Genomic DNA, 26,480 nt, shown 5'->3' on the forward strand with positions numbered 1-26,480 from the left:
AGAGGAAAAAGCAACTACCTTACTTTCAAAACAAACACCTGAAAATGAAAATTAACTTAATATATTCTTACTTGTCCAGAATCTTTTTCTGCTTAGCTGGAGTAAATGTTTCTAGCTGCAGGCTCGGTTGATTGATAAATAAAACAGACAAGCTGAAATAAGAGTTCCAGGCCTACAAAACAGAAAAACAATGAAGCAACTAACTGAAAACTCATATACAATTTAGTCCTTTACTATATCATTAATAAATGTCAACCAACTGTTCTAAAAAGCACCAGAGATAAAAATAATGACAATGTATTTATTATGATGATATATTTATATTTTGTATATCTGCTCAGAAAACACCCAAGCCAAATGATTATAACAAATAAATACCCTCATTACATAATGATGCTAGTTTCATGGTCCATTCTGTATGTAAGTGCTGTACATATGACATGGGCATTTCTTTCACACACATCAATAAACAATGCATAGCAGATCTATTTCATAATATAATTCTATAACTGAATTTTTGAAAGTCAATTATAGAATTATTATAATAAAAATTATATAAATCCACACACAAAAGGTGAAGACTTGAGCTATTTGAGGTGAGGAATCCCATATATATTACTCTACAGAGACTATGATGTCAAGAATTTTTGAATTTTTATAAACAAAATTTCTAAACTAAAAAAATTTATATTGCAATTTTTTACACCATTACCTGGGAGTTGATTCACTAAACTCACTGAGATTTACCTCTGAATTTTTTTCCTTCCTTTCAATTTTGTCCCCATTCTCTGAGACTGCCTAGACAGGTTTTCTTGGCAAGGTTTTTCAGAAGTGGTCTTGCCATTGCCTATTTCCTCAGGCAGTGATGGCGAACCTTTTAGAGACTGAGTGCCCAAATCGCAACCCAAAACCCACTTATTTATCACAAAGTGCCAGGGCCGCATCAGCATTGTGGTGTCCTCATGGGGGGGCAGGGAGGCACCTCTGAGTGCCGCTTCTGGCACGCAAAAACCAGGGGCGCAAAAATGGGCCACCGTGTTGCAAGGCACAAAAATGGCCATGCCGTGGGGTGCAGATACAAGGCACTGCATCATGCAAGAACGGGGCAGGGCTAGTGAGTACCACGCAGGCACTAGCCCTGCTCCATTTGCAGCACGTGCGTGCTCACAGCCCCGTGCACGCATGCATGCATGTAAAATGCTTCCCCCTCCCTTTTCTTCCAGTCCACCAACCAACAATGGTTGGTGACCTCTGCTCTACCACTCTACTTGAGTTGCTAGTTGGCCGCTTCACCTCCTTTGTGCTGGGCGGGGCTCCTCCTCCAGGCAGCAGTGGTGGCCTGATGCACCTGCTGCTGGTGGCGGTGGAGCGTGTGCCAACAGAGAGGGCTCTGAGTGCCGCCTCTGGCACACGTGCCATAGGTTCATCACCACTCTCCTAGGGCTAAGAGAAAGTGAATAGTCCACGGTCACCCAGCTAGCTTTATGTCCAAGACGGAACTACAACATGATCTCTTGGTTTCTAGCCTGGTGCCTTAACCACTGCACCAAAATGTCTCTCTGAATAGACCAGTGGTTCTCAACCTGTGGGTCGCAACCCCTTTGGGGGTCGAACGACCCTTTCACAGGGGTCACCTAAGACCATCAGAAAACACATATTTCCTATGGTCTTAGGAACTGAGACACCGCTCCTGTATCCATCTCCGCACGGCTTCGAGCTGGGGGCTGTTGCAGCACCGGATTCATTTCCACTGAGCATCTCCTTAAGGGAGGCTGCGCTGCTTCGTGGCTTTCCACAGAGGAGGCTGAACTAAGCTCTGCCGGTGCTGTCACCCTCTTGGCTCTCTCTCTCTCTCTCTCTCTCTCTCCTCGCCGGCGACCGTCGGAAGTGAGGCAAGGACAGGCAAGGCGCTCTGAGCCCCAGGCATGGCGGGTGAGTGGGTGGCGTTGGTGTGCGCTTGGAGAACCCTTAGGGTTGGGGGTCACCACAACTTGAGGAACTGTATTAAAGGGTCGCGGCATTAGGAAGGTTGAGAACCACTGGAATAGACACACATAATTAATTGCCTGTGCTGCTTAGCAACAAAAATTCTGGCACTTCTGGTAGGCATTGTTAAGTGAATTGTTGTAAGTAATTAAATGAGGATATTACATAATCACAATCTGCAGTCTCCTGCTACCTTTTCCACTAATTTTGCTTGTAGGAAGCTGGTAAAGAATGTGACAAATGTGGATAGTATGAGCACAGGGATACTGGGATGGCTGTAAGTACAAGGACCAATTATACGTATGTTCATTCAGTGCTGTCATACATTTGAATAATCACTGAATGAGTGGTCATTAAATGAGGACCATCTGCATTCTTTTATTTTTTTTCTATTTTAAAGTTCTGGACACTCTTGGAGAACTTCAGTACAAATGCTTTACGAGTTGTCATTTAATACCCCAAAAAATACAATGTTGACAATTTAATAGTATAAATAAATTTTTAAAATACCTTAAAATCAAAATCTGTTTCCGTGAAATTCTTATGTAGTGCTGCAGACAGATACTGCACTGTTGTAACTATTACACTATAATAATGAAAGGAACAACATTATAGCACTGTTGTACAGAATATACAGAATATTTCAATCTAAATTTAGTGAAAATCATGTTCTTTTATATTAATTCACAAAATAATGCTTAATATACAATTTTAAAAATTGCCAGTCCATTGGATCATGAACATGAAGGTAACCACAAACACTCCAATCTAAACATTTGCCCTGTGGAAAGCTAATACACAAATAGATTCCAATTCCAATACATTATTGAAAAATCTAGCCAATTAAAATTATTCCATGTCTTAGACAGCCTAAAAACACACTGAACTTCTAAATTATAATTTCTGCCACATCTATTGGTTTGTTGATAGCTACTATTAAGAACTGAATTATACTGGGTTGATAATCTGGGCTTTTGTTGCTGTGGTTCAAGATATTTATTTTCATTTTTATAAACTGGTTGTGATTGTTCTAATAATAACAAAGTATTGCCACATAGGTAACTGTCTCAAACAGCCCAGATATGGAAGGTGTTGGTTAGCAAGATGGAAAATACATCCACGACACCCTAATTCTCTGTCTTGAGAAGTAACTCTTCCCATTCTGGTAGCTATAGGCATGAGAAGTTCAAGAGAAGAGGATCCACCAAATTATAATTCCAGTTTTCTGCTCCAGCCAATCTACTAATTGCAAGTCAAAGCTATGGTATGGCTATATCCACAATTCACTCATCCAGTTCTGATATCCGGTGAAGAATATGGTGGTCCAATCATCTTTCAGATATAAAAACAGCATCATAACTTGATTGACATCTAGTGGCCAGCGCTGGATACCAAAAGATCCTCTTCTAGATGAAGGAGGAAGCATGAAATTGACCTATTTGATCTCTGAATGGTCAGTCCTCATGAGTAAAATCAAAGATGGAAGGTTTTGCAGTGGGTTTGTGAGTAGAGTGACTCAGGGGCAAGAGATCCTATGTTCATTCATGGCTGTTATGCAGCCTTTATAGAAATTAGAACTTCATTTCTAAATAATGTTAGTTATCAGTTTAAAAGATATTTTCTTTCACAACTAATAAGTATTGCTCTGTGTTTTTTGCATTTTTTTCTGGGATTACAAAACTAAAAGAAGACTTAAACACTTAAAGTATGAGATTGATTTGGAAATAAACTTCCATTCGGTTATCAATGACAGACACTTGCAGATACAGAACCTTTATTATACACATTAGAAAACTACAACATTACTTTTCGATATAATGGCCATTCAATTTGAGGCATTTGTCGTAACGTCTTACAAGGTTTGAAATTCCTTCTGAAAAAAAAATCTCCCATCTGGGAATGAAGCCAACCTGTAAAAGCATCGTGAAGCACACTGTCATCATTGAAGCGGTGCGACGCAAGCCACTGTTTCATGTGCCTGAAGAGGTGGTAGTTGCTCGGCGCCAAATCTGGGCTATGGGAGGGGTGATCAAAAACATCCCAACGGAACTGCTTCAAAAGTTCTTGAGTGCATCTAGCAGTGTGCAGGTGAACATTATCGTGAACCAACACCACACCAGAAGTCAGCATGCCCCAATGCTTGCAGATATCCAGAATCGATGGACTTCACGGACCTCTTTGTCAATTTCCTGCATGAATTCATTGCTGACTACAGATGGGCAGCCACTCCTTGCCTCATCGTGCACATCAGTTCATCCATCTTTAAACATGTGACACAATTGATGTACATCTTTTTTTACATCGTGGTGACCAAAACTGGATGCAGTATTCCAAGTGTGGCCTTACCCAGGTATTGTAAAGTGGTATTAACACTTCACGTGATCTTGATTCTATCCCTTTGTTAATGCAGCCCAGCACTGTGTTGGTTTTTTTGGCAGCTGCAGCACATGCTGGCTCATATTAGGACTCCGAGATCCATCTCACAATTACTACTATTGAGCAAAGTACCACCTATACTATACCTGTACATTTGGTTTTTCTTGCCTAAATGTAGAACCTTACTTTTTTCACCACTGAATTTCATTTTGTTAGATAGCGCCCAGTGTTCAAGTCTGTCCAGATCCTCCTGTATCTTAAGCCTGTTCTGGAGTATTGGCTATTCTTGCCAGCTTGGTGTCGTCTGCAAATTTGATGAGTTCCCTATCTATCCCCTCATCCAAATCGTTGATGAAGATATTCAAAGAAAAGTTTTTCAGGGACTGACAGGGTTTTTTGGACTAGGGAGAGGAACCAAGAATGAGATTGACAAAGTATATCACAAAAATTCTCTTTTTTTGCAAGTATAAGAAATATCCCAAGGGATGTTTTAGTCCATTTTGTTAGGAAAAAGACAAGAGATCAAGTATTGTAACAGCATTTTAATATAAAATTAAAGATTGATAGTATAGATATAATTATCTTAAAAATCATTCCTATTACAATTTTACATAAAAGAAATACCCTTTTTTGACTGAGATACTAATTCAGAAGAAGATTTATTTTCACTGGGATATATTAGAAAATATTAAGTTTTACTTTTTAACAGAAAAGATTCCAAATGAATTATGCTCAAAAAGCCAAAGAAGTTTGGGAAAAATTTAAAGGGAATTTCAAAGAAATCTAAATGGAGGTTGAAGAGAAGACTGCCTTAAAAATACAACAGAGAAATTTAAAAAAAAAACATAACTGTTAATTAGGTGCTGTGGGTTTGATTTTTAAAGGAAAATCTACTTTCTTCAAAATGAAGAATAAACAAAATATCACTAAAAAAAAGAATAGGTTGTGAAATACTGTAAAGAAATTAATAGAATTTTTAAAAAAAACAATTTCCAAAAGCAGTATTGATTTAAAAATGTTCTGTCATATAAGCAAATCTTTTATCAGAGAGTATTTTACACAAAATAGTGTTAAAAGGAAGGTTCAAGTAAAAATGCAAGTTATTTTGAATGAGATAAAAAGAAAAAAGGAAAAATTAAAGATATTGCCATAAAAATCACATCAAATTAAACTTAAACAAAAAATATCAAATTAAACAAACCAATAACTATCTATGTTAACAGTAAGAGAAATAGAAATTAAGATGAACTATACTAAACAAAAGAACTGAGTTTACAAATAAACTAGGAAAATGGTTACTGTATTAATTAAGAAAACAGAAGGAAAAGAAGATGATTTTCAAATTTCAAGAGAGGAGTATTGTGTTAACAGACAATGTTATCCAAAAAATTTTCATCAGTATTATTTTAGAATAGAATAGAATAGAATAGAATAGAATAGAATAGAATAGAATAGAATAGAATAGAATAGAAGCTGGAAGGGACCTTGGAGGTCTTCTAGTCCAGCCCCCTGCTCAAGCAGGAGAACCTATATCGTCTCAGACAGGTAGATGTCCAGTCTCTTCTTAGAAATCCCACTCCATCACTGGAGTAAGCTGTTCCACTGGTTGATTGTCCTCACTGTCAGGAAATTTCTCCTTAGTTCCAGCTTGCTTCTCTCGTTGGTCAGTTTCCAACCATTGTTTCTCGTCCTTCCATCTGGTGCTTTGGTGAACAACCTGGCCCCCTCTGTCTTGTGGCAGCCCCTCAGATACTGGAACATTGCTATCATGTCTCCCCTATTTCTTCTTTCCCCTAGACTAGCCAGGCCCAAATCCCGTAGCCATTCTTCGTATGTTTTAGTTTCCAGGCCCTGAACATCTTAGTTGCTCTTTGAATTTTTTCCAAACCCTCAACATCTTTTTTGTGATATGGTGACCAAAACTAGCTGCAGTATTCTAGCTATGGTCTTACTAAGGCTTTATAAAACAGTAATATTACTTCTCGTGATCTTGATTCTATGCTTCTGTTTATACAACCCAGGATTTTGTTAGCTTTTTTATTGCTGCTGCACACTGCTGGCTTATAGTCAAGTAATCGTCCACTAGGACTCCAAGGTCCCTCTCACAGTCATTTCTTTTTGAACCAGGTCTCGCCCAATCTGTATTTGTGCCTTTATTTTTTCCTGCCTAAATGTAAGACTTTGCTTTTCTCTACAATGAAATTTATTTTGTTGGATAGGGTCCATTGTTCAAGTTGGTCAAGATCTTTTTGGATCCTGTGTTTGTCTTCTGCTAATTTGGTGTCATCTGCAAATTTGATGAGTTCCCCTCCTATTCCCTCATCTAAGTCATTGATGAAGATATTGAAGAGTACTGCGCCTAAGACGGAATTTTGTGGTACCCCACTGCTTACTTCTCTCCATGTGGATGAAGTGCCACTGAGGATACTCGCTGAGTACGGTTTGTTAGCCAGTTACAGATCCATCTGATACTGATGTCTACCTTGTCAAATGCCTGGCCCAAGTGAACCAGCTGGCTTTCACCGGAAAAGATGACTATTTTTAAAAAATTACTGAGAATCAAAGATAGATTATGGATGGACCTGTAACAATAAGGGATGTTTCTGAAGCTATAAAAAAAGATTAAACCAGATAAAGTACCAGGACTAGATGGTCTACTATAGGCATGTCAAACTCGCAACATCACATGACGTCACACAACGTATTGGGACTTTCTCCCCATTGCCGGCAATGGGGTGGATGCGGTTTCAGTGTGACACATCCGGCCTATGGGCCGGCAATTTGACATGCTTGGTCTACCAGGTTCTCATTATAAATGTTTTGAGGATGAACTTTTGCAGTCACTCCAAAATACGATGAACTCTATCTTACAGGTAGATAAGATACCAGAATCTTGGAAAGAGTATTAATATAGTATTAATATATAGTATTAATATCTAAACAGTGACAAGATTTAACATCAACAAAAAAACTATAGTCTGATATTATTGAACACTGATTATATGATATTTACAACCATTTTAGCACATAGATTGAAAATAATTCTACAAGAATTTATTCATGGAGACCAGTGTGGATTTTTTCCTACAATATAATTAAAAGATGTCAGAATGGTATTGGACATTATAGAAGAATTCCAATATGTCACCATAAATTAATGATTTATGCTTAGTTATCATTTCTCTTCTATGTGCTTCTTCAAGTAACAGCCATAAAGTATTTTTGGACACAATGTAAGTTTATATGAGGGTGAAGGTATGCAAGTGTCAGTTAAAAACCAGGATCCATGAAGCAGTCAAACTCCACAATCCCAAATCCCTAATCGTTACCCCCACTGACACCAAACAACACCAGTTCAATTGGAGCCACACTAAAATTATCAGCCATGCTATCATCCACCACGCTCGGGAGTTCATTGAAGCCTGGCACACCACAAGCAATTCCATCAACAGATCTACAACCAGCATATGAACCCCTCAGAATCCAAATCAATCAAATAACCATCCAGAGACAATACCAACCCTCAAGCCCCTCTTCCCCCCAACAATTCACCTTCCAATGACCCTGACGTGATATAATCTCCCCATCACAAGACCCATTACCAGCCTCCCACTGATGACTCACTCCTGGCCCACTAATTCATACCCTCTAACAACCTTTACCTGAAGTACCTCCCCATCACAAGCCTCTCTCTGATGACTTACACCTGGCCCATCACAAGATCTTCACTTGACACTCCCACACTTGAAGCCCTTATATAAGTGGAACACCGACACAGACAGCTGAAGATGTTACCTAATCTGGTAACGAAACATTCAAAAACCAACCCTAAAGCTCAGAGAATGAACCTTCACCCTCATCCTACACCCGAGCTACAGATATTTGCCACTATCGTAAGTTTATATCTATTCCATACTGTCAATATAACATGTCTAATAAAATGATTTTTGAAAACCTTAACTTTTTGTTTTGCTTTCTTTTTCATTCTTTACTTCTTTCTTTCTTCTAATTAAATTATTCGTTTTTATTTCTTTAATTTTTTAAATAAGGTTATCAAAAATCAGTTCTCAGTATGTTTCAATGAAGAATAAAAATGAAACATATCTAAAATGATCTATATGCTTAAAAATTTAGTGAGCTGAAAGTATTTTTAAAAAGTCATCATTTGTTTTAAAAATGTACATGATTTTAATAAAATTCAACTGTTTTAAAATGCATCAGCACTCACTTGCTAGTGAGTAATCTCATCACCATCCAATCTCGAGGAAAGACGCTCATCTTCATCAGATTTCGAAACACACAGAAAATCTTCAGAAGAAATTCCTAGTAAAAACCAAGAAAACAATGTTAAAACATTACTAGCTATGTGTTTTGAAGCAAATATGCACCTTCAGCAAGGGAAAGAAAAGTTGTAAGTTGCAAAATGGGATGAAAAATCGCTCGCAGATTTATGAAGACCTTGGCAAACTATTTTTGAAAACTCTAGGAACTTTCCAAAATTGACTCAAAATAAATAAATAAAAGATATAAAGAAGAATTTTAGAGATTATCAGAATCATCTTCAGGGCATAGCTGCTGCACACTAGTCAAAGATAAGAAAAAGTATTTTATAATAGAACCCCCTTGGAATCTACTACCTCCAGATTGCTAACCATTTTTTTTCAAAGGGAACGTGATTTATTTTTAAAAAATAAAATCCAAACTGCCTTATGATCTGTCATCTTAATAACAATGGGCATATGTGCTGTATCTGGATTAGATTAGAATTTGTTTCTTTAAAACAGTCTGTTATTGACTAGGAGTACACTTAGATCTCCTCAAACTCATTGTATCATAAAATTCAATGTCACCAGCATATTAATAATATCAAACTCCAAATTTCTAAATGCTGAATCCTTATGATACATAGTGTATGGCAGAGTAACATGAAACCTTGGCCACAGCTTCTCGCCAATTAGCATTAAAACATGTGGGAACTTAAGAATCAGCTGGTAGAACTTCTAAATAGTACAGCCTCTACTTTTTACCACCTTCCTGTCTGTATTGTTTTTCCTCTTTTAAGATTCTATATCTATCTTTACATTACTATTCATATAGGAAATCTGCCAAGACTAAAAATATTCAAGGACAATTCTTTTAAGTTACTTAGTCAAACTGAAAACTTTTAAAAATATTATTTAAATATCACTTCATATTTAATAAATATGTTAATTTAAAGTATTAAATATTTAATACATATTTTATTTTAAAATATTTTAAATCATTCTTTGGGTGTTTACCTTTCTATGGGGAGTTCACTGATAGCAGAATTACAATTAACAAAAGAACAAAAATATGAAGCATCAGTGAAATAATATCAACACAAAAGTAGCATAAGCATGAGTATTGTATCCAATAGATTCTAGCCTAAACACAATAAGTATAATTAGATTCAACTCGATTAAATGATTCAATTATTTTTTTAAAAAACTATACATGTCAGGTGACATAGGAACATTTAACTGCTAATTGATTTGCAACATCAGTATGCATCTGGGTCAGCTGCAATTTGCATATCTACTGAGTGCAATAGGCTCAGTTCCCAATCAAATATGCAGGATAAAATAAATAATATGGAATGGCTTTGAATCTGTGACAAAAGAGAAAGAACAGACTTCGATATAATCAAGATCATTCTCAGCATTCCAGAGATACAAGATGTACATCAGCACAAAAACACAGATGGGAAATATAACTAGAGTACATTTATAATCTTACCTTTAGCTCATCTTTACTCTGAAAATTTTCCAGTAGATGTTGAAAGTGAGTGTCGGACATCTGACGAAGTAGAGACAAAAGACAGGATACATATTCCCCCTGTTAATTTCAAAGAATAATTATTTTAGTGGAACAATTATATTCACAAGTCTAAATAAAAAATTAACTTGGAGGTATAGGAAAAAGTTGTAGGGACTGAAAATGGAGCAATATTTATGAAACGAAACGCTATAAAATTTCCTTCATTCTTCTCATGTCTGTACTTTTTAAATAAATTCATATTATGTAGAAAGTGTTTATATAGAGAGATGTGTAATGGTATGTGGGAATATCTTGGGAAAAGAGGGTAAGAGAGACTGCCTAGGAAACAATCAGAGAAAAGAGGTAGGAATCCCTTTTTTCGGTTAGAGAAAGAATCCTAGAAAGGATCTGTCTAATGAGCAAGCAGGTAAAAGTGGCAGTGGGCAGTTTGTATTTGTAAGATTTTGATAATATAGCCTTACAATAAAGTAGATTTAGCCCACATAGTGAACTGTCTAGTTTATCCATGGGGACTGACAAATAGCCACCAAATCAAATTAAAAATGGAATGCGGAATAATTAGAGGCTTAAAGGATGAGAATTTGTGTTTCCTCTCTGCAATGGAAAATATTTTTTCTCTGAAAATTCATTCATTCATTCCTATAAATAGGGCTTTGATTTTTTTTCTATTTATCATAGCATGCAATACAGCATTGTTTTCTACCTTTCTCATTTCAGTTGAGGCTAAGTTCACACAACACACTATCATCCAACCTCATAACAATAATTCCAGTCATTTAGTTTTTTACTTAAGCACCCGCTAATTATTATAGCAAATGCCTTAGAAATAATTAAAAATATAACCCAGAATAATAGGCTAAATAAACTAACAGCAGCATGGCTATAGTTCTTAGCTTCACCCTGAGAGTTCGGGACAGTTATTTTTAATTTTGTCACACAAAGAAATGAATGAATGAATAAAGAATGAAAAATGTAGTAAACTAGAGATGAGAGGATAGGGAAAGGGAGCAGGCTAGATAAGCAGGAAATAGAATTTGATGGTTAGTTACTAACAGTGATTTCAGCTGTGCATTGTGGACAACGCTGCCCTCTTACCGCCTCCTGAGATTGTGATTTACTCATAATAGTCAGAAGAGTTTGTAATAGTACATCCAGGAGGCTCTCCACCATCATTTCTACCTCCTCAATTACATCTGTCTCCTATAGTAAACAGTTAAAACATAAAGAGTTAACATCTTATAAGATGGAAATGAAAATTTTTGAAGTTGCTTTTGGCTGCCTGTTCATTCATTTATCTATGAGGTTTATAGTCTAGAAGACAAGATTGACTAGAGGACAGTGACTGTTTTCATGAGAACACAGGGAAAATTTGAAAATAGAGCCACTTAGTTTTATTATTATATTACTAGTATTTAGTTTGCTTTTATCTACTTTCCAACTAATAAAAGGCTCCTAGAGGAAATTATAAAAATTGCACTAGGTTTTGCTAGAACCTGCTTTCAAGACTTCCAATAAAGGATGTAAAACACAAGAAAGGAGAATGGGAAAGGAAAAAAAATGTATTACCCAAGACAGGATATCTAAAAAGGTTAAATCATGGCAACTAGATCAAACTTTGGTCCAGTTGCCATGATTTCACCTTTTTAGATACTTTTGGCCTGGATGATTGAGTCTTCATTTACATACCTAAGTCAGGATGGTTAAAATATAAAAATGTATTTTAACCCATTTCATTCTAGGCTTAATGCCCAATAGTCATTCTTATCTTTAAAACCCGTAATGATGCAGTCCTATGGTCCCAGATAGAGCATCCCAAGAAGTCATAGATTACATCAAAATTTCTCCTCAGAAATCATAATAATCCCCCCCCCTTTCTTGTTTTTAACACCATATTTATTTAAATCTACAATAATGGATATTTTGTATTCCTAGATCAAATATTCTTATAATAATCTACTATCTGATTAAAGACAATTAATTAATTACCTTAATATTTTGCATTCAGTCCTGTTCACAAACAAAATTCTATGATTAGTATTATGCCCAGCTCTCCCTTTTAAAATATTTTCAAATTTAAATATTTTGGGATATTGTTAAACTCCCTTTGGTATGTTTAATACTGTCTTTAAGATGTTATAGTCCAAACCTATTTTCAGAACTTGTACATCAGTGCTAAAGTTTCTACTTAAATAGCCATCTTTGAAGGTAGATGGGAATATATTAAATGAACAATTTTAGTAATGTAATGTTATTGCTGTCATTATTATTTGCTTCTTCAGCAGTACTATCTATCCAAAATAAGTTGAATAATTTTAGAAAAAAAATCAGAAAATTATTTAAGAGCCTAGGACATACCATACAGTGGTCTGGATTTTATATATTACACATAATTTTAATCATGTTTATTTTTCTGCTAAAGATGCAGAACAATTCTATATAGGCTGGCCAGCAGCCATATATCTTCTCTCAAATAAATGTTTGGAAACTTTGTTAAGTACAATTTTCTGTCCCTTATGTAAAAAAACATGTATTCAATAATCCATTATATTAATGAGAAGTAGATCACAAACAACTATACTATGTTGCAAAAAAACATATCATTTGAATTCTTCAGAGACAGATGATAGATAGATAGATAGATAGATAGATAGATAGATAGATAGATAGATAGATAGATAGATAGATAGATGATAGAAAGATAGAATGATAGACTTAGATTACCACGGAGCTAGTTTTGATGATAGAGAAGATACTGCTAAGAATTCCAGAGCAGATAAGCAACTCTTTTTGTTGTCTCAGATGAAGATGAATATGATGAAGGACCACAGGTAATAAGATTCGCCGGGATTCTAGGAATGGGAAACCAGAGGCTTGACATTATTTTACAGGAGAACTCAAAATACTGGAATGAGAAGCCTGCCTCATTTTAATTCACAAGCATATATAGAAAACCTGAAGAACTACCATTAATAACAAAAAAGGATGCAATAAAATTAATTTAATTGGCCTTTTAATAAATAGTACAAGAGCTTAATTAGAGGCCTGTATGAAACAGATTTTAAGGGAAACCCATTTTTATTCATTGAAATGCTAATTCTGAATAGCTAATTTACAAACTGTTGCAAAAGGTTATATAGCACTTACAGTACAGTAAATAAAATGCGTAAATTATCTTTACTGGCAGCCTTATTTTCCTTCACTGTTTAATTAATATTGCTTCCCACAGAAGCTAAATTGTCAAAAGTCATGAACCTACAATATTATCAACTGTCATAAGAGATATTATTACATCAGGCAACAGAAATACTGACTACCAAAACTAAAGGAAAAGGAAATATCTAAGTAACATGAAATCTCTAACCGTTGATATTCTCAGATGAACCATAAAATACCAGATGACACTGCAATTCACATTTATGTCCTCCTTAGGTATACTTACACTAGATATTTATTAGTGTGGCTATATTAATTACTAACCTAAATGAATTCATACAATGCTTTCACTGCCTTTTCTTTATTATTTTTAAAATTATTCTGAAAGTAAGATATGCTTATGAACTTCAGGGTCCCTTTTCTTGATTCTAATAGTTCACTTAGGTTCAAAGGAAATGGTACAGATTTGTGCACCGATTGCACCTATTCCTGGACAGGAAGGCTTTATTCATAGTCACTTGAGGACTTCCTGGTTGGACTATTGCTGCTCTTGAAGACCAGAGAAGTTACAGCAGGTCCAGAATGCAGCAGCACATGAAGTGTTTGGAACTCATATTGCACTACTGTTGTGCAAGCTGCACTGGCTTAATTCCCTTTAAAGTCCTACTTGGCATGGGACCAGGCCATCTGAGGGACCATTCTCCACTGGGATGGATACAGTAAGCATGGTACAGGTCCCATCCTTTTAAGCTGTTGTCTTAGGGGACCAGAAAACATGCCTTTTTCACAACAGCCTCTACCCTGTAGATAATTCTTCTCCCTGGATCCAGTAGGCCTCTATTACTTTAGTTTTTTGGAAGGCCATAAAAAGCTGGCCCTTCCCCAAAATGCTAGAATAGGATGAAATAGGAGTATATGGATGGTTCTTTTGGATGCATCCAAGGGGGAATGATTGAAGTGCCAGGGTATTTGTTTGTTTGTTTGTTTGATTGATTGTAGAGAGCCCCTCAGAGTTGAGTTCTTAAGATGGGAGGTCCTTATGAATTTTTTAAATAAATAAATTGAATAAGGCATCTTAGACTGCACCACTTTATTAAAAATGTGGACATCAGTTCTCTAATTAAATCTCAAGTATTTCTAAAACTGGTTATACTAAGTACAGAACCATAGATATTAGTGTAAACACTATGATGAAGACATTGCTTTACTTTGGTGTGCTATCGCCATACAAGAATATTAATATAGACATAAATATGGTTTTCAAAATCCATTTTTTTTCCTTTTAAATTAAACATGAAAAAAAATAATATTTAAAGAGAATGCAATGTCCCCAGGCTATACTTCTGTGTAGAATGGGCCCTGACATTTAAAAAAAATATTTCTTAATTTCCTAATCTCTTCATTTATTAGTAAACTCATGTACCCAACTGAAAAACAATGAGGGAAATTCAAAAATTATAGGACAATTTTCTCCCCATGTACATAAAAAAGAGGGAAAGCAAAAGCAGATGAAACAGTTCAAGGCAAAATCAGTGTTTATGAACAATATGCAAAGTTGTTCAAAGAAAACAGAAAAAGAGGGAGTATAGTATTCTGGAAGAAGATGTGGCTGGTTAGAATAGAAATATTATGCAGTATAATTTTTGTACATTAATTCTAATGAATCAATTTTTCAAAATATAATTTACTTTATGCTATTTTAGGGATACAATAAATGAGACGTGTCAAACTTGCAACGCCACATGACGTCGTGCAACATATTGGAACTTTTTCCCCATTGCTGGCAATGGGGTGGGCGCGGTTTCCCCGTGATGCGTCTGGCCCATGGGCCGGCAGTTTGACACCCCTGAAGTAAATGAAACCTAAAATAGTTTTATATATTATGTTCCTAAAGTGGCATGAAACAAATTCTGTTCATATTGGGTATGCAAAGAGACATATTATAATGATTAATATTATAACTGTTACCTGAGAAAGAAAATAAGCGACTGTCTACTGTACGAGCTATAGATTGCAATTTAACCACGTCCATAGATTGTCCAATATGCACTGTACTGGGCATGCTCCCAAGAGTTCCTCGCACAAACTCTGCTACTTCCTGTACTGTAAACATCTGCAATAGCTCATCAAAAATTGCAGGGAAAGAATTCAATAGAGCAGCCTAAAAAAAAAAAATGGAAATATGAGACTTTTTGAACTCTTTTAGTAGTCATGATACAAAAAAAAGCAGGAAATCCCTCTTTAAAGTTTCATGTTTCTATTAGAAAGAGATTTTGGAATTGTAATATGATTTCATAATACAAAGGAAGCCTAAACTACAAAATCTTATAGATACTGAAGCACACAATAAAGAACCCTTCCAGAGTGCTCATGTCTTCTGAGTTGCTTTCAATCACATTTATAAAAACTGAGTATTTTTGTGGCTATCACAGTTGATAGGGAAGATCAATAATCCTCTTCAGACATTAAATTGTTTTAAATATATATGGAAGAAGGAGATGACATTACGGTGCTTCATGAAATTAGAAAGCCATAGTGCTGTGATCATCTTCAAACCAATATAAAAGCTAAAGAAGTCCCTGCAGATTTTATTCCTCTAGTTGTTACCTATATGGAACAGTGTTCATCTCTGTTTTAAGGCCACTGAGCCAGCGCTGTCTGAAGACATTTCTGTTGTCATGTCATGATGTCACAGGGCGCTGTCACCTTCCCACAGAAGTGGTATCTATCTATGCACATTTGCATGCTTTCGAACTGCTACGTTGGCAGGAGCTGGGAAGAGGTCAGGAGATCATCCTGTCGCGTGACACTTAGATCTCAAACCTGGGCTGCCGGCTTTCTCAGGGCTGCTGACAAGCCCAGAGTCTTAACCACTGAGCCACCACACCGCCCTCTTCAAACCAACATACATACTTCCAAATATTTTCTGCTAATATGAAGAGTTTGAAGAAAAAAGGAATGAAACAGAGGTATATAATCTGACTCTTACAGTTCAATTCATTATCATAATTTATATAGAGAGAAAGCACTAATTATGCACCATATATGGCAAATCATAGAAATAATGGATTTTGAAAATATGACAATGTGCATTCTTCAATAGCTTTATGTTCATTTGTTCTTATATAAAATTGATAAAGGCTTCCAGAATATGATAGAATAATTATTTAAATCTTGAGTATCCATCAGCAAATCTTTATTTACAGGATGTTCCTAGAGTCATAACAATCATATTTACAATTATTCATTCTCTTTTTCTGCAGCCTATTGTTGATCTGCTATAAAGTGAGAAGACACCCTAAAGCAATATGGTTGTTGTTAAGGAAAATCTGCAAAAATTAATTCCTGTCTCCTAGAGCAGTAGCTTCCACCATATTGTAAACCCACTTTCTTCTATTAAGACTTATTTTAGTGCTGGATAAGATTTTTTTTCAGCCCCAAAAGCACATTGTCTTATTGAAAAAATTGATAAACTGTGTATCATCAGTGGAAGGACCAAATCACCAAGTGCCAAAGCCAAAATCAACAATGAGCAAGTCGCCCCACATTCTGTGTCACATGCATCCATGCATCTTGTGGTAAGATGGGCAATCAATAAATTTAATAAAATACATAAATAAAATATATGGCAATGATATTTTCATCCAATTATATGAACTTCATATTTAGTGCCACCCAGATAGATATAACATGTTAAATTTTTACTCTTTATTTATTCAATTTCTATAGTCGCCCAACTGAACCAAGTGACACACTTATTTCAAAACTTCCCACTACATGCCATGTTACAGTTTGTTTTAACTGCATTAGGGAAAGAGAGGTAAGTATGGTGAGAGCTTTGGAAGTAAATATTAATTTTCCAACAGTGTCCTCCCTCTTTCATTCCTATTACAATAATTTACAGTAATTAGTCTTAGAAAACTATTGTCTCAAATCAAAGGTACTTCTGAGCTCAGTTTCAATATTGGTGATAAGGAAGAAGAACAGGAGTACATTAGAAGATGAAAAAATTATCAGTCCTGTCCAATCCAGATGAACTTTCTCCTCCCTATCATCCCAGCTAAAGTTATTTTGTGTGGAAGCCCATTTGCAATACAGTGTGAATAGTTAGGAGGAAGTATTGGGGCATTCAAAAATATAAGAATTAACTTTTTGTTTCCTAGCTGCAACCCCATTCCCTGCCCCAAATCTAATGATGGAAAAAGTGAGCAACTCATTCTCACATCACTCAGGAAATCTTTTGATAGATGGTATCATATGATACTAGTAGCACATCTCCCTATGGTGAACAGTATTACCAGTGGGATTTGCAATAAGCCATAATTATGCCAAAATGGTTGTCCATGTTTCATGACAACATTGCACAAATAATGTAATAATGCAATGATGTCATAACATCTGATGTAAATATGTCTGTAGGTATCCCCATTGTGGATGCTTGTAAATATGAGTGGTCTATCCTCCATCAGCACTTGGCAAGCCAGAGCAAACAGTTTATTATTTCCCCTCTTCTGGCTATTCATTTTCTTTTCTTTTCTTTATAAATTATAATTAAATTAAAGATGGGTGGTGACTTCCATTGAAACATTTTAGAATTAATATTCTCAATCCAAAGAAATATAGACAAAATAAATAAAGATAATAATTAAATACCAAACCAAACAACCATTGTTATTTTAATTTCTTTATTTTTAAGATAAGTCAATTTCATCCCAGGGAAATATGCAGCAAATACTGCTATTATTTCCAGTGACAGTTGTATCAGAAGTGGTGATATCAAAAGACCTGTAATTAGAGAGAACATGATGCTCTTGGATATTTCCATGAAAAAAAATTAACAGAAAGAGATTAAAATAACACCAAAATTCATTATATTTTCATTATTGGCTCTTATTGGCTCTGCATGAATATTTAGTTGTTTATAATATGACATAACCGAAACGCAATATTTAAGTTATTAAATATTCTTCTATTAGATTTTTGTTACTTTTTTATTATCATCATTAATATGTATTCTTTGAATTACCAGAGATAATCCAAAAGTATGCCATAACTGATATAATTTCTCTCTAATGACTGGTGCTCGTATTCAAAGTAATTCATGCAAACAGTAGAATAACTCTTATATAAAACGTACAGTTCTTTGCAAATCATTTTATAGTTGCAAACACTGAAGTGTGCAATATAGTTCAGTTCTTTGTGCAGAAAAATGGACTGGATAAGGAAAAACACTCATTATATACACCCATGATTAAATATTTACAGGATATGGGGATAATTACTTACAGACTTAAATGACGGCCTTGCAATGCCACCACATTTTTGTGGGGCACATGTCCCAGCTCCGCTCACCTGTCCTTCAGGCTGAGGGGCCTATGGGGCAATTAGGGTTAAGGGGCAACACATGGCAAGTGGGAAACAAAAAAGGTAAACTTTTGATTCATTAAAGTATTAAATAAGTTTTTGAATGAATATATAATTTTTTCAAGTACCGTGTCAGAGATGAAAAAATAAAGTTAATGATTAGAAAACATTGCTATCAAAATTTTGTTTTCTTTAGAGAACAAACTATTATTGTTACTAGATTCCTCAGATTTATTTCTTTCACAAATGTGCAACAATATCAAGATTCTTCTTAGACATATTAATAAGCCTGGAATACATATTATCTACTGGACAACAACTGAACATCTTAGCAGAATTCTCATGCTTGGGGCTTTTTACTGAGCCAAATATTATTTTATTAGTAAAATCTTTATAAAAATGTTTATAAAATTGAATTGTGTTGAATTGCCTGTGGGAAGAGATGGAACATCTCCTCAATAAAACATACTGAGCCAACTATTAGTTTGCTGGTAAAATCTTTATAAAAAAATGTTTACAAAATTGAATTGTGTTGAATGCTTCTTTGTGAGGGGATGGTACATCTCAGTAAAATATAGTTTGCCCTGGTAACTTTAAATAACTATAAACTAGTCTCCAATTTTTCCTTCTGCAGAAAAGGTTTTTTTTGTGTGGATTACAGTTGCAGAAAATGGAGGATAGATTATCAGGACCCTTTTCATAATGATTCAGGCCTAAACATGAAGCTGAATCCACACTGATCACTTTTCTGTCATCCTGTAACAAGAGTAAGATATTGGTGTAATCCTTCTGATTCTACGTGTTCTCTTAGTCGCTTTGATACCATTGGTAGTGATAATTTTCTGGACCACCTGAAAGAGTCAAGAATAGGTGGCACTGCTTTGTAATAATTCTTCTTAAATGGGCGGTTTCAGACAGTGGTAGTGGGAGTTAAGAGTTCAAGCTCTATGGCTCTCTGTTGTAATGTGCTACAGAGGTTGACATCTTCTTCTCTCTTACTTAACATCTACATGAAGGTACTGGTGATGGCCATCCAATAGCACAAAGGCAGCACTGGTGTGTAGATGATATTCAACTATCTATCTTGACTCTAGACAAATAGAAGATATGACTGAGGTTTTATCCCAGAGGCTGGAAGCCATAAAACTTTGGATAGGAATAAAAAGAGTCTGGTTCAATCTCAACAAAGGGAAATAGTTTTCAGTATAGAAGCCCTCCAATTCCAAAGATATTCCATCTTTGACTCTGGATGGAGTTGTACTTCCCTTTCAGTGTTAATTCATAATCTGGGGCTTAACCATAGCTAAGAGCAGATGCCAACGGTGGTTAAGAAGGGCTGTTACATTGTTTTATCTTGTGCAACAATTATAGCCTTTCCTGCACTAATAGGCTTTGCTCAGTCACTTAACCCTTGGATTTCTCTCAGTTAGATTATTGCAATGTCCTCTGCATGAGGTGATCATTGAAAACCATCCAGAAATTTCAATTGCTTCACAATAAGCAACTCAAGACGTTTTGGATGCCCAACAATCTATCCAAGGAACACCTCTGCTTTGAGAGCTACACTGCTTATCAGTATTGTTCTGGGTGCAATTCAAGATGTTGAATGTCACCTTAAAAGTGCTTCATGTTCAGGACTGGGCATTTAGGAACCACCTTCTCCCAATAGACTCTGCCCATTCTTTGAGATCTGAAAGTGAAGTTGTTCCAGTTGGCTTTTACAGGCTGTGGGGTAATTTTTGTTACACCTGATGATTAAATGTAAATATGGGTTGTAGTTGTTCCCCAGGAAGCTGATGATTTATACTGCAATATAGCTATGTTTTTAATTTTTAATTTCATTACTATTTGTGCCACTCAGAGACAGATATGACAGAAGCAGCATGTAAGTCCAGTAAAATAAATAAATAGAAAACTGAAAAACTGATAGGAATGCAAAAGGATTGTATTATGGGTTCCTAGCATTTTCCTAGTCAATCAGTTATTTTCCTTTGAAAAGTTTTGGTACATTGACAAGTAATTCTACTAATTTACAAAGGCAACAATCAAACACAGAAATAGAATTTTAGAGATTTATAACCTGTGTAAAGATGAGAGTCTCAGAGCTTCTGCTGTCCAAACTGAGTACAAATCTGATGGACTGGAAAAGTTCCTGGATACTGATTCTGAATTGTTCCTCCTCCATTCCACAAGTAGCTCTGGAGTAAAGGATCCGGGATTGAACAATAAACTTGAAAAGATATTCCAATGCCTTAAGAACAGGAGAGGAATTAGGAAAAAAAAAAGAACAAGGGGTTTATAAATAGCCAGAGGGGAAAAATTAAGTATATTATTAATATTCAAATTCTTATCCTTTATGTGAAGGATATTACTATTATTATTAAACTTATTTGCTGCCCATCTCAGAGTTTGAAGCGACTCTGAGCTGTGGATGGATACATATTTATTTAGTTTACAATCAATAAAATAAATCAAAATTTAGCATTCTCCTCCAAGAAAGCTATTTGCAAAAATGTCAGGTTCCAAGTATTTGCAAAACAAATACCTACAATCTATTGTTAGTTGACAAATTATGGCTTGATATTTTTTTATCTTAGTAGGAGAATAGCAATAATGTAATTAATATTTACATATATAACATATGAACCAAACAGACAAAATGGGTTAATATTTTTTTAAAGAAAAACTTGATGAGATCTGGACAGCACTGTAGTGCAAAAAGGTTATTCAGTTTTTAAAATTTGTTTTCCAACTTTGGACATTAATATTATCATTTTTTCTTAATATTAATTATGAATGGACTATTAAGCTCATGTGAGAAATAACATGGAGGAATCCAGCTGTTATCTGTATGTTTGAAAAAAAAAATGCACCTTTCAGCAAACCTTCTAGTTCCATTGTTGATGAGTGAGTACATTTTTATTCCAGTGTTTTTCCCTAGACTTATATTAATCTACTGACTCAGCAACAATAAATCTGATTTGTAACCCATTTTAAGCTCCAAAATATCACCTTGTTAAATCAATATTTTGAGGTAAGCATTTAATTCTAAATAGCACCACTAAAGATCGATATTGCTGGAAATCATTGAAAAAACTCATTAAATAATATATTATTTAATTTTCATTCCTAATTAAGTTTTGCCCTTAGAAAAGAAATATTTTCTTTTTAAACTGAGTAATATTTACATAGAATACATACCCGCATTGCTTCTTGAATATGATCCTGTCGTACTAGTTCAGCTGATCGATCCATATACCATTTCAAACAGCGGATGAGTTCTCTGAATAAAAAAATCACAATGACAGACATTTCAACAGGACAGAAGCTCAAAGTGACAGATTTTTCTGAAATATATCAATATCTATATCTATACTTACATCTATTTATATGCATACTGTATGTTTCTGTATGTATGTAACAATAAATTAAATAAACAAATGATGCTTTAGCAGCACAGTTTTGATCTATAATCACTGGACTTTTAGGGACTATCATTATGCTCTGTTTTTAACTCTTTGCTATGCTGATTCTATAAACCAGGGGTCCCCAACCCCAGTCTGTGGATCAGTACCGGGCTGCAGCATGCCAGCAACCGGGCCACACAAACAAGCAAAACCCCATCCACAGGATGCAGGCAGCATACAAAACCACACCTCCTCCGGTCCACAGAAAAACCTCTCTCCACGTAATCGGTCCCTGGTGCCCAAAAGGTTGGAGTCCTTTGCTATAAACTATACTCTGTGAGAACTTAGTATGTATAAAACCCCAAGCAAATGAATATCTTTGTCTAAAAGTCACTGTATTGATATTAACATTTACTTAATAAACTGGCCTCCATAAAGAGATAACTTACTTATATGCCAGAGCTCCTGCAAAGTGCTTCTGAATATAAGTGTCCATTACAGGTCGAAAATGAAAATATTTATTATCACGCAAAAGATTTATGATAAATACCTAAAAAAGATAAAAAAGAAACATCTTTAGGAAGGCAAAGATAACAACAACAACAACAACAAGAAAGTTGGAAGGGACCTTGGAGGTCATCTAGTCCAACCCCGTTCAGGCAGGAAACCCTATACCATTTCAGACAAATGGCTGTCCAGTCTCTTCTTAAAAACTTCCAGTGTTGGAGCATTCACAGCTTCTGGAGGCAGGTTGTTCCACTGATTAATTGTTCTAACTGTCAGGAAGTTTCTCCTTAGTTCTAGGTTGTTTCTCTCTTTGGTTAGTTTCCATCATTGCTTCTTGTCCTGCCTTCAGGTGTTTTGGAGAATAGCTTGACTCTCTCTTCTTTGTGGCAACCCCTGAGATATTGGAACGTTGCTATCATGTCCCCTCTCATCCTCCTCTTCATTAAACTAGACATACCCAATTCCAGCAACCGTTCCTTGTATGTTTTAGTCTCCAGTCCCTTAATCACCTTTGTTGCTCTTCTCTGTACTCTTTCTAGAGTCCCAACATCTTGTTTACATCATGGTGACCAAAACTGGATGCAGTATTCCAAGTGTGGCCTTACCAAGGCATTGTAAAGTGGTATTAACACTTCATGTGATCTTGATTCTATCCCTCTATTAATGCAGCCTAGCACTGTGTTGGCTTTTTTGGCAGCTGCAGCACACTGCTGGTTCATATTTAAGTGATTGTCCACTAGGACTCAGAAATCCCTCTCGCAGTTACTACTATTGAGCAAAGTACCTCCTATACTATACCTGTGCATTTAGTTTTTCTTGCTTAAATGTAGAACCTTATTTTTTTCACTGTTGAATTTCATTTTGTTAGATAGCGCCCAGTGTTCAAGTCTGTCAAGATCCTTCTATATCTTAAGCCTGTGTTCTGGAGTGTTGGCTATTCCTGCCAGCTTGGTGTCATCTGCAAATTTGATGAGTTCCCCATCTATTCCTCATCCAAATCATTGATGAAGATGTTGAAGAGCACTGGGCCCTGGGGCAACCCACTACTCACTTCCCTCCATGTAGATGCAGTTCCAGTGAGAACTACATGCTGAGTACAGCCAGTCAGCCAGCTACAAATCCACCTGGTGGTGATGCTGTCTAACCCACATTTTTCTATCTCATCAAGTAGTAGGTTGTGATCTACTTTATCAAATGCCTTACTGAAGTCCAAATAAATTATATCCACAGCATTCCTCTGGTCCACTAATTTTGTCACTTGGTCAAAGAATGCAATAAGGTTTGTCTGGCATGATCTGTTTTTGACAAACCCATGTTGGCTTTTGATAATGACTTTGTTTGCCTCTATGTGTTCGCTGATTCATTATTTGATTATCTTTTCCAGAATTTTCCCAGGTATTGAGGTCAGGCTGATAGGTCTGTAATTTCCTGGATCCATTTCTTTTCCTTTTTTGAAGATTGGAACTACATCAGCTCTTTTCCAGTCCTTCGGTAATTCCCCAGTGCTCCAGAATCTTTGAAAGATATAGTTCAGTGGCTATGAGATCACATCTGCCAGTTCCTTGAGAACCTTGGAGTGTAATCCATCTGTACTGTTTTTGATAGGTTGGGCTGTTTTTTCCCTTTGTGTAAAGACGGATGCAAAAAACGAAATTCAGAGAGCCTACTACCAGCATCCAGAATGGCGGCCATTGAAACCATACAATACAGTGGCGAACAGGCAACAGGCAGTGCGATACAGGACTGTAGGACCCAAGCGGCAGACAGAGGAAGAAGAGGCAGCCACCGGACAGGTGATCTGTGGGGCAGGGCCGGCAGGCCCTCCAGCGACAGATGTGGCTGATGCGTAGCAGCAGCGTAGGCCTTTCGCCATTACTCCCCCCTGGCTCTGAAATGGTAGAGAGGGACCGGGTAAGGTAACCAAGTCTCCCCTGCCCATCCTCCATTACAAGGGGCAAGAGTGGCTTGGCTGTGGGAGTAAGCGTATGTGGGGCGCATGAGCCAACTCCACCACCTACCTCACCTCACCTCATGGCAGTGGCACCTGTGCAACGCATGCTCTCCTGCCCGTTGCAACTGCGAGCAATCAGACAGTGGGATGGAGAGGGTGGGTAGCCGCAAAGTCAGACATTCCCCTGAAAGTAAGCCCTAACGGGTCTTTTGGTCCCCGCCAATATAAGATCTGTTCTTATTTTCAGGGAAACATGGTAAGGATGAGTGCACAGACATTCGCCCACCACTTCCACCGCCCAGTTCTAAAAGGTTCAAGGCCCAGTAGTGGGCCGTGGCCTGGAGGTTAGAGACCTCTGTTTTAATTAACTTTTAATGCTGAATTTTAATCATCCTTCCCCTTTTTAAATTGTATGATGCCACTATGACTTTATGTGAAGTTCCTTTTATTAGATCTTGCCACTGCTGAAATCCTTGTAAGGAATGATTATATTTCAATCTTACTGCATGATTTTGAGAAAAAAATACAGCTATTTTGAAAAGGTGGTCATGGCTCCTTGCACCACACAAATCACCTTTTTCCTTTTGAATATGAAGTAAACAATAGCCCTAGAATTTAAAACACTGATCAATTAAGAATATTTTAATTTAAGAATGTTTTCTAAACAGATACCTGTTGGCTCTCTAGATTTTAATCAAGAAAAATGAAATAGCAAGTGCCTTGTCTTTCTTAAAATAGGATGGTCAAAACCTACATAAAGTAATTTGCAGATTTTCAAGGATGCTTGATTTCTAGCTTTTAACAATAAAAAATGATTCTTCAGTCCCAATTTAGGCAGCCAAATACACAAACAATAGAATCAGTTCTCATATTAAAATGAATTCTTAGTTTACTCATTAGCTCAGAAATATTTTTTTCTTAAGAGTACGTAGGCCAGTGATGACGAACCTTTTAGAGACTGAGTGCCCAAACTGCAACCCAAAACCCACTTATGCATTGTTGGGTGCCGGGTGAGTGTGGCCCATTGGCTGGTTGTGGCCCATTGGCTGGTTGTGGCCCATTGGGTGGGTGTGGCTGCAGTGGTAACGGCAGACTGGGTGGGACTAAAAAGTTCAATCCATCAATTCCAACTTTACAAGATCTTTTTTTTTTCACGAGAAGTTGAAATTGACTGATTGATTGAACCTTTTTTTTTTGTACATGGTGGCGGAGGCCTAAAGCGAAAAGATTTTATAAAACCCAGCTGAAGGCCTAGGACTGGGGCGACGGCGCGCATGCCCCCAGAGAGGGCTCTGAGCGCCACTTCTGGCACATATGCCATAGGTTCGCCACCACTGACGTAGGCTATTTGTATATTGCCATACATAACAGAATGACTGTAATTGGTGTATAAACTTCACCATCAGATGGCCCAAATCAGTAAATTTAATTCACAGAAAGTCATGACAATACTTAACATTTAAGAATAAAATAATTTACAACTACTGTATTCTAATATTTCCAAGGCTAGCTGAACACTCAAACATGTGGCAATTTTTCAACATTTCAAAGTTAAGAGGCAATAACATTTAGCATTCAAAGAAGCTCGTGGAAATCACCATTAATCTGAATTTTTGGAAACAAGGATCAACTAAAGAGCCAGTTGGTTCTAGTGGTTAAAGCATCAGGCTAGAAAGCAGGAGACTGAAAGTTCTATTCCTGCCTTAGCCATGATAGCCAGCTGGGTGACCTTGACTCTCTCTCTCTCTGCCCAATTCACCTCACAGGGTTGTTTTGGGGAAAATAGGAGAAGAAAGGTGTGTTGGATATGTTCACTGCCTTGAATTATTTGCGAAATAATAAAGGTGGGATAAAAATAAACAAACAATTAAAAAAAACAGAAAAAGGTACTATGGTAGTTGTGGATCCACAAGTGATTAAAAAGGATTTGGAAAAGT

General features: G+C 36.3%; 1 protein-coding gene across 11 annotated transcripts in view; it reads right to left on the reverse strand.

Annotated features, from left to right (window-relative positions):
- DOCK3 (dedicator of cytokinesis 3) overlaps window positions 1-26,480 on the reverse strand; it is a 182,786-nt gene that overhangs the window by 77,449 nt on the left and 78,857 nt on the right. For 7 of the 11 annotated variants that reach the window (XM_039319554.1, XM_039319601.1, XM_039319593.1 and 4 more), the window contains exons 21-31: window positions 22,535-22,635; window positions 21,880-21,961; window positions 20,759-20,929; window positions 18,601-18,687; window positions 15,283-15,475; window positions 12,883-13,010; window positions 11,215-11,361; window positions 10,120-10,218; window positions 8,591-8,685; window positions 2,497-2,572; window positions 72-172 (exon numbers count right to left, since the gene is read on the reverse strand). In XM_039319554.1, the coding sequence (XP_039175488.1) occupies window positions 72-172; window positions 2,497-2,572; window positions 8,591-8,685; window positions 10,120-10,218; window positions 11,215-11,361; window positions 12,883-13,010; window positions 15,283-15,475; window positions 18,601-18,687; window positions 20,759-20,929; window positions 21,880-21,961; window positions 22,535-22,635 (1,280 nt within the window). The remainder of the gene's footprint in view (window positions 1-71; window positions 173-2,496; window positions 2,573-8,590; window positions 8,686-10,119; window positions 10,219-11,214; window positions 11,362-12,882; window positions 13,011-15,282; window positions 15,476-18,600; window positions 18,688-20,758; window positions 20,930-21,879; window positions 21,962-22,534; window positions 22,636-26,480) is intronic. The other 4 variants (XM_039319577.1, XM_039319619.1, XM_039319570.1 and 1 more) reach the window with 2 other exon arrangements.

Source organism: Crotalus tigris, unplaced genomic scaffold (genome assembly GCF_016545835.1).
Source record: "Crotalus tigris isolate CLP2741 ecotype Arizona unplaced genomic scaffold, ASM1654583v1 scf7180000017601.7605149639:7615979, whole genome shotgun sequence".
NCBI classification, from domain to species: Eukaryota; Metazoa; Chordata; class Lepidosauria; order Squamata; family Viperidae; genus Crotalus; species Crotalus tigris.